This window comes from Cetorhinus maximus, unplaced genomic scaffold, assembly GCF_964194155.1.
Source record: "Cetorhinus maximus unplaced genomic scaffold, sCetMax3.hap1.1 HAP1_SCAFFOLD_1581, whole genome shotgun sequence".
In the NCBI taxonomy this organism is placed as follows: Eukaryota; Metazoa; Chordata; class Chondrichthyes; order Lamniformes; family Cetorhinidae; genus Cetorhinus; species Cetorhinus maximus.
This window is the reverse complement of record NW_027597521.1, coordinates 31-8,930: the sequence shown is the minus strand read 5'-3', so window position 1 is coordinate 8,930 and position 8,900 is coordinate 31. Positions and strand designations below refer to the sequence as shown.

General features: G+C 60.5%; 1 protein-coding gene across 2 annotated transcripts; it reads right to left on the bottom strand.

The window, feature by feature from the left end:
* Positions 1 to 1,928: 1,928 nt before the first annotated feature.
* On the bottom strand, positions 1,929 to 8,347 carry LOC144676414 (triosephosphate isomerase B-like). 2 transcript variants are annotated; one of them, XR_013575327.1, is made up of 7 exons: positions 8,215 to 8,347; positions 7,734 to 7,818; positions 6,557 to 6,689; positions 5,811 to 5,896; positions 4,554 to 4,641; positions 2,279 to 2,745; positions 1,929 to 2,219 (listed from the first exon to the last, which is right to left on the bottom strand). XR_013575327.1 is itself a non-coding variant. In XM_078536834.1 (6 exons), exons 2-6 carry the CDS (start codon positions 7,809 to 7,811, stop codon positions 2,627 to 2,629), a joined length of 504 nt encoding a protein of 167 aa, XP_078392960.1. In that variant the 5' UTR covers positions 7,812 to 7,818; positions 8,215 to 8,347; the 3' UTR covers positions 1,929 to 2,626. The 2 variants fall into 2 exon arrangements, 1 of the variants encoding a protein (XP_078392960.1); XM_078536834.1 differs by having other exon boundaries at positions 1,929 to 2,745.
* Between the last annotated feature and the right edge of the window lie 553 nt (positions 8,348 to 8,900).

Below are 8,900 nucleotides of genomic sequence, written 5' to 3'. Positions count from 1 at the left end.
GGGACAGGACATACCCAGGGGTGGTGATGGTGATCCCTGGGACACTGGCCATAAGGTATGAGGGACAGGACATACCCAGGGGTGGTGATGGTGATCCCTGGGACACTGGCCATAAGGTATGAGGGACAGGACATACCCAGGGGTGGTGATTGTGATCCCTGGGACACTGGTTATAAGGTATGAGGGACAGGACATACCCAGGGGTGGTGATGGTGATCCCTGGGACACTGGCCATAAGGTATGAGGGACAGGACATACCCAGGGGTGGTGATGGTGATCCCTGGGACACTGGCCATAAGGTATGAGGGACAGGACATACCCAGGGGTGGTGATGGTGATCCCTGGGACGCTGGCCATAAGGTATGAGGGACAGGACATACCCAGGGGTGGTGATGGTGATCCCTGGGACACTGGCCATAAGGTATGAGGGACAGGACATACCCAGGGGTGGTGATGGTGATCCCTGGGACACTGGCCATAAGGTATGAGGGACAGGACATACCCAGGGGTGGTGATTGTGATCCCTGGGACACTGGTTATAAGGTATGAGGGACAGGACATACCCAGGGGTGGTGATGGTGATCCCTGGGACACTGGCCATAAGGTATGAGGGACAGGACATACCCAGGGGTGGTGATGGTGATCCCTGGGACACTGGCCATAAGGTATGAGGGACAGGACATACCCAGGGGCGGTGATGGTGATCCCTGGGACACTGGCCATAAGGTATGAGGGACAGGACATACCCAGGGGTGGTGATTGTGATCCCTGGGACACTGGTTATAAGGTATGAGGGACAGGACATACCCAGGGGTGGTGATGGTGATCCCTGGGACACTGGCCATAAGGTATGAGGGACAGGACATACCCAGGGGTGGTGATGGTGATCCCTGGGACACTGGCCATAAGGTATGAGGGACAGGACATACCCAGGGGTGGTGATGGTGATCCCTGGGACACTGGCTATAAGGTATGAGGGACAGGACATACCCAGGGCTGGTGATGGTGATCCCTGGGACACTGGTCATAAGGTATGAGGGACAGGACATACCCAGGGGTGGTGATGGTGATCCCTGGGACACTGGCTATAAGGTATGAGGGACAGGACATACCCAGGGGTGGTGATGGTGATCCCTGGGACACTGGTCATAAGGTATGATTCCGTGAGGATGACTATGCCGGGCTGCTGCTGGACTAGTCGGTGTGAGACGGCTCTCCCGATTTTGGGACTAGCCCCCAGATGTTACCGAGGAGGGGCTTTGCAGGGGCCGACAGGGCTGCGATGGCCTATCCTGCCGGGCGAGGCAGGACCATGCCCAGGGGCGCGGCGATACTGGCATGAAGGCGAGGCTCCTGAGCGAACGCAAGGGGTGGCGAGGATGGGGGTGTCAGGAGGCTTCATGGGGGTCTGGAGTCGATGTCGAGGACTCCCTCCCCGACTGTATACCACTGTGCCTCCACCTTTGCTGGGCCTGTCCTGCCGGGCGGGACAGGACGTACCCAGGGGTGGTGATGGTGATCCCTGGGACACTGGTTATAAGGTATGAGGGACAGGACATACCCAGGGGTGGTGATGGTGATCCCTGGGACACTGGCCATAAGGTATGAGGGACAGGACATACCCAGGGGTGGTGATGGTGATCCCTGGGACACTGGCCATAAGGTATGGTTCCGTGAGGATGACTATGCCGGGCTGCTGCTGGACGAGTCAGTGTGAGACGGCTCTCCCGATTTTGGGACTAGCCCCCAGAACTCGGCAGGGGGGGGGGGAAAGAGAGGAAATAGAAGGATTGAGGGGGGGGTGGGGGAGGGGCACTGAAGAGGTGGGGGGTTGTGGGAAGTGGGGAGAGGAGCGCGGAGATCAACACGGAGGAAACGGACGGAGAGCGGACGCTGGTGAAGTTATGTAACACACACACGCACAACACTTTGGCATCGTCTACACATTTAATATTCTATCTAAACTCACAGAAATCGGCAGTGCAGCCTCACCGGGTGGGTGGGAGGTGGGGTGGGGGGAGGAGATTTAACACGGACAATACTTCGGAGGGTCAGGTCACGCCCGGACAGTACAGGATATGAGTTTTGTTCTTCACGGTTCGAGTGTGTGTGTGTGAGTGAGAGAGGGGGAGAGAGTGAACGTGCGAGCGAGTGGAAGTTTCGGGGTGGGGGGGAAAGACGGGGAGGCCGAATATTCCTGGGGGGGGGGGGGGGAGGGACTAACCGTTAGCCCGCGCCAACACAGCCTCTCCCCCCACCCCAAAACAAAAAGGGGCACACTCTTCACCGAAACGCCAGGCACCCCCGCCACACTCTTCTCCCCCCCCCGTCGACCTGATGGGAAGGGACGGGACAGGGAATAAACACTAGAGGAACCAGACAAGGGGCGGGTGAGAGGAGGGGGAAAGAGGGCAGGTGAAGATACCCCTCACACGGGGAACAAACGTGCAAGGTCGACACCGGCGGAGGGAACCCTCTCCCGCGCTATCCCCGAGAGAGAGGGGTGGGGGGCTAGGAAGGGAGGGAGGGAAGGAGTGACCCCGTGTGATGTACGTCCCCCAGGAAAGGGGCCCGGTTTCTCTCCCGGGTTCGCTCCCGCGCTCCTCCCGTCCTGGTCGGTCGCCCGCTAGTGCTTGGCGTTGATGATGTCCACAAACTCGGGCTTCAGAGAGGCGCCACCCACCAGGAAACCGTCCACGTCGCCCATGCCGGCCAGTTCCTTACAGGTGGCAGCCGTCACAGAACCTGCGAGGAGAGAGGGACAGAAGGGAACGAGAGAGCGCGCACGGGAGTGCGCGGGAAGGCGAGAGAGAGCGGGGGCGCGCGGGAGGGCGAGAGGGAGCGCGCGGGAAGGCGAGAGAGAGAGAGTGGAGGAGCATACGGGAGGGCGAGAGAGGGAGCGCGCGGGAGGGCGAGAGAGAGGGAGTGGAGGAGCGTACGGGAGGGCAAGAGAGTGGAGGAGCGTACGGGAGGGCGAGAGAGGGAGCGCGCGGGAGGGCGAGAGAGAGGGAGTGGAGGAGCGTACGGGAGGGCAAGAGAGTGGAGGAGCGTACGGGAGGGCAAGAGAGTGGAGGAGCGTACGGGAGGGCAAGAGAGAGGGCAAGAGAGAGGGAGCGCACGGGAGGCCGAGAAAGAGTGGGGGAGCGTACGGGAGGGCAAGAGAGAGGGAGCGCGCGGGAGGGGGAGAGAGAGAGAGAGAGAGAGAGTAGAGGAGCATACGGAAGGGTGAGAGAGGGAGCGCGCGGGAGGGCGAGAGTGGAGGAGCGTACGGGAGGGCAAGAGAGAGGGCAAGAGAGAGGGAGCGCACGGGAGGCCGAGAAAGAGTGGGGGAGCATACGGGAGGGCAAGAGAGAGGGAGCGCACGGGAGGCCGAGAAAGAGTGGGGGAGCATACGGGAGGGCAAGAGAGAGGGAGCGCGCGGGAGGGGGAGAGAGAGAGAGAGAGAGAGAGTAGAGGAGCGTACGGAAGGGTGAGGGAGAGAGAGAGAGAGAGAGGGAGCGCGCGGGAGGGCGAGAGAGTGGAGGAGCGTACAGAAGGGCGAGAGAGAGAGAGAGAGAGGGAGCGCGCGTGAGGGCGAGAGAGAGAGTGGAAGAGCGTACGGAAGGGCGAGAGAGAGAGAGAGAGAGAGAGAGGGAGCGTGCAGGAGGGCGAGAGGGAGCACACGGGAGAGCAAGAGAGCAAGAGGGAGGGAGAGGGCACGAGAGAGAGCGAGAGAGCGTGTGGGAGGGCAAGAGAGAGGGAGAGCACAAGAGGGCGAGAGAGAGGGAGAGCACAAGAGAGAGAGGGGGAGCGCGCGGGAGGGCAAGAGAGAGGGACAGCACAAGAGGGAGCGCGCAGGAGGGCGTAAGGGAGAGCGCGCGCAGGAGAGCGAGGGGGTGCGTGAGAAAGGGAGAGAGTGTATGCGGGTGCAGGAGCACAGGCGTAGGAGCGCACGCACAGGCACGGGAGGGCCAGAGAGCGCGCGAGTGTGAGCGCGAAAGGGGGAGGCAGAGTGAGAAAGACAGGGAGAGAGGAGAAAGAAAGAAAGAAAGAAAGAGAGAGCTTGTCAACAACAGCAGAGGAAGGAGGCAGACTGAGTACAGATCGCCCTGAGACTTCACACCGCCTGTGAGGGGCAGCAGAGGTGGGCATGGTGCTGGTGCTGGAAGAGGGAGGAGGAGAGAAGAGAGGGCACCAGAGGAGACCACCCCTGAATTCTCATGCCCCTCCCACACATCCCACGCCACCCCCCCATCGGGGAATCAACGCTTCCAGCACGGACCGAGGCCATTCAGCCCTCTACGTTCAGGCCAGCTCTTGGCGAATGCGAGTCAGCGAGACTCACTCCCCTTCCCCCTTCCCTCCCCCACCACCTGGAGGCGATCACCCTCGGAGAACCTCGACTGCACTCTGTGCGTCGTCAAGCAAGGCAGAGCGTACCGGTTGACGATGCAGGAGTACGCGGGCTGAATGGCCTCGGAATGAGCCTCGCCTCGGTCCCGGGGGTAAGGGTGGGGTCCGGGAGGAGGGCTCTGGTCGCACAGGCCTCCGAGGGACACTCATCGGGTACCCACCTCCGTAGATGATGCGCACACTCTTCGAAACACTCTCAGAGACATGTTCCTTCAGCCACTTGCGAATCTTCTCGTGAATCTCTTGGGCCTATTAGAGAGAGAGAACAAATCGGGTGAGAGGAGGCCGGGAGACGGAGCCCGAGAGAGAGAGAGAGAGAGACGGAGGCAAAGAGAGAGAGAGAGAGACGGAGGCAGAGAGAGAGAGAGAGAGACGGAGGCAGAGAGAGAGAGAGAGAGACACGGAGGCAGAGAGAGAGAGAGAGACACGGAGGCAGAGAGAGAGAGAGAGACACGGAGGCAGAGAGAGAGAGAGAGACACGGAGGCAGAGAGAGAGAGAGAGACACGGAGGCAGAGAGAGAGGGAGAGAGACACGGAGGCAGAGAGAGAGAGAGAGACACGGAGGCAGAGAGAGAGAGAGACACGGAGGCAGAGAGAGATAGAGAGAGACACTGAGGCAGAGAGAGATAGAGAGAGACACTGAGGCAGAGTGAGAGTGAGAGAGAGAAAGAGAGAGGGAGGGAGAGAGAGAGAGCGCCTTGTACCTCAGTTACAACACTGAGGTGCAGAAGATTATACTTTTGGACCAAGTCGGGAAGGCTCAGTGTTTCACTGAGATAGCGGTACAGAGTGTTAACACTCGGAGACAACGGGCAGCTGCCTCTCACTTTGCAATGAGTGCAGTCTGAAGCTCCCAAAGTGCCAGAAAGGTGTCGTCGGCATCAGGTTGTAGACCGGGGTACGACCTTCAACCTGCCTGCCTGCAACCACCCCCTTCCCCCCCCCATCCCGCCCCCTCTCCCCGGGAGTGCTGCGATTGGTCGCTCCACACGTCAATCGGGGCAGCCACGCCTTCCCAGGGGTCGGCAACGGGGGCCTGGACCCTCACCTCGAAACCTCGGAGAACTCCCGAAACGGAGGGCAGCTACCGCCCCTCTCGGAGACCCAGACGACAGCCGGCTGTTAAGGGGGGGTGGGGGGGCGTAATTCCACCTCGGAGCGTGACGGGTGTAAAGAAAAAAGGGGAACGTTTCTTCCCCGTCCTTCGAAGCTCGGGTTGAGGGGGAGAAAAAAACAAGCCAAGTGTTTAGTCGACAGGTGCGAAGAGTCATTTGTTACAGTAAAGGTGTGAAAAGCGAAACCCGGACGCTTTCCAACAGGATCGAGGAGGCTCGAGGCTCTTTTCCCAGAAGCGACGGAGAACACGGCGCACCTCGGGGGGCAGTTACCCACCCACCCAAGCCCCGGCCTTCACTGACCTGCTGAGGGGACGCAGTTTTGCCAGTCCCGATGGCCCACACCGGTTCATATGCCAACACCACGTGGTCCCAGTTCTTCACGTTGTCTACAGAGGGGGCCGGGGATGAAAAAAGAGAAGGGGAGAGTCGTCAGATGCCCATCGCTGCCAAGGGGGAAAGGGAGCGCTCTCAATACCCCCACCCCCCCCCGCCCACACACCCGAATCCCGCCTCCTCGCCAGCCACCCACCTTTCACTCGGGCCTGTGACACTAAGGGCAAACCAAGCCTGCGGTCCCTCAGCACTGACCCTCCGACAGTGCGGCTCTCCCTCAGCACTGACCCTCCGACAGTGCGGCGCTCCCTCAGCACTGACCCTCCGACAGTGCGGCTCTCCCTCAGCGCTGACCCTCCGACAGTGCGGCGCTCCCTCAGCGCTGACCCTCCGACAGTGCGGCGCTCCCTCAGCGCTGACCCTCCGACAGTGCGGCGCTCCCTCAGCGCTGACCCTCCGACAGTGCGGCGCTCCCTCAGCACTGACCCTCCGACAGTGCGGCGCTCCCTCAGCGCTGACCCTCCGACAGCGCGGTGCTCCCTCAGCGCTGACCCTCCGACAGCGCGGCGCTCCCTCAGCGCTGACCCTCCGACAGCGCGGCGCTCCCTCAGCACTGACCCTCCGACAGTGCGGCGCTCCCTCAGCACCGACCCTCCGTCAGTGCGGCTCTCCCTCAGCACTGACCCTCCGACAGTGCGGCGCTCCCTCCGTACCTGCGATGACCTTGGTCTGGGCGAACACGACCTTTTCTGTGCAGCCGCCCTCTCGCTCGTCCAACTTCTCACCGATACAAGCGATCACACCAAGGCCGGCCTCCAGAGCATGGGCCACCTTCTGACCAATCAGCTGCAGGGGTCAGAGAGATGAACGGCTTAACCCTCTCGCCATAGCGCACACTCCGTAATAACACGAAACGACAGCACACCTCACCAAGCTTCCCATCGAATGCCACATTAACCCCGGCAACTATTCCCCGTCAATATTCCAGAGCACATCCAAGCTGACTAACTACACAGCTCACGGTTGTCCTCGGGATTCTCCCACGCTCCGTCCTCTGGACACTCATCCCGAATTCTGCTGTCCACGCGTCCGGACTCATTGCCGTTCACCCATCACCCACTGCGCTCGCTGACAGGTACCAGACCCCAACAGGGCAACGCCTCAAATTCAACTCTCAATGTAACCTCCTCCAGACCCTACACCCCTCCCTATCTCTGTAACCCTCCTCCAGCCCCCTACTCTGTAACCCTCCTCCAGCCCCTACAACCCTATCTCTGTAACCTCCTCCAGCCCCTACAACCCTCCCTATCTCTGTAACCTCCTCCAGCCCCCTACACCCCTCCCTATCTCTCTAACGTCCTCCAGCCCCTACACCCCTCCCTATCTCTGTAACCTCCTCCAGCCCCTACAACCCTCCCAGAGATTTACTCTGTATCTAACCCCGTGCTGTACCTGTCCTGGGAGTGTTTGATGGGTACGATGTAGAGGTAGCTTTACTCTGTATCTAACCCCGTGCTGTACCTGTCCTGGGAGTGTTTGATGGGGACGGTGTCGAGGGAGCTTTACTCTGTATCTAACCCCGTGCTGTCCCTGTCCTGGGAGTGTTTGATGGGGACGGTGTCGAGGGAGCTTTACTCTGTATCTAACCCCGTGCTGTCCCTGTCCTGGGAGTGTTTGATGGGGACGGTGTAGAGGGAGCTTTACTCTGTATCTAACCCCGTGCTGTACCTGTCCTGGGTGTGTTTGAAGGGGACAGTGTAGAGGGAGCTTTACTCTGTATCTAACCCCGTGCTGTCCCTGTCCTGGGAGTGTTTGATGGGGGGACGGTGTAGAGGGAGCTTTACTCTGTATCTAACCCCGTGTCCCACACACTCGGACACCATCTCCTACCTCGTCGCACTCTCCAAAGACATGACGCCTCTCAGAGTGTCCAAGGATCACCCATTTCGCTCCGCAGTCTTTGATCATCGCTGGGCTGTGAACACACGGGGACACGGGTTAAAGAAGTGGGTACGTCCCTGGCAGAGAGAGAGTGAGAGAGAGAGAGAGAGAGAGACAGAGAGAGAGAGAGACTCACCGCGCCATAGGGCCGGGTGACGATTATATCTCTTCCTAAGTTATGTCGGAAGCCAGGAAGACACCGTGCGCTGCCACAAGGAACAGTCGGCAACGGCGCGCTCCCGACTCTGGGTGGGGGGGTGTAAATACGGGTCAGGAGTTCCCGCCGACAGCGCAGCACTCCCACGGCGGCACGCCCCAGCGGCGGGAGGCTCAGAGCTGTACGAGGATGAGGGGGCGACAGCCAGCGCACCCAGGGTTGTTCAGTCAGTGCTTTCCACCCCCCCCACCCCCGGTGAGCCCCGCGCAGTACCTGATCTCGCCTGTGAACGCCCCCTTGTCCACCTTGTAGCAGTTCTGGGCAGCCACGCCGTACTTGTGGTCCAGGGTCTTACGAATGCAGTCGAGGTAGGGGGCTGGAACTCCGAAGACCACCTCTGTGGAAGAAAAAGTGAGGGAGGGAGAGAGACGCACACAGAGGGGGAGAGAGAGAGAGACGCACACAGAGGGGGAGAGAGAGAGAGACGCACACAGAGGGGGAGAGAGAGAGAGACGCACAGAGGGGGAGAGAGAGAGAGACGCACACAGAGGGGGAGAGAGAGAGAGACGCACACAGAGGGGGAGAGAGAGAGAGACGCACACAGAGGGGGAGAGAGAGAGAGACGCACACAGAGGGGGAGAGAGAGAGAGACGCACACAGAGGGGGAGAGAGAGAGAGACGCACACAGAGGGGGAGAGAGAGAGAGACGCACACAGAGGGGGAGAGAGAGAGAGACACACAGAGGGGGAGAGAGAGAGAGACACACAGAGGGGAGAGAGAGAGAGACGCACACAGAGGGGGAGAGAGAGAGAGACGCACACAGAGGGGGAGAGAGAGAGAGACACACACAGAGGGGAGAGAGAGAGACACAGAGGGGGAGAGAGAGAGACACACAGAGGGGGAGAGAGAGAGACACACAGAGGGGGAGAGAGAGAGACACACAGAGGGGGAGAGAGAGA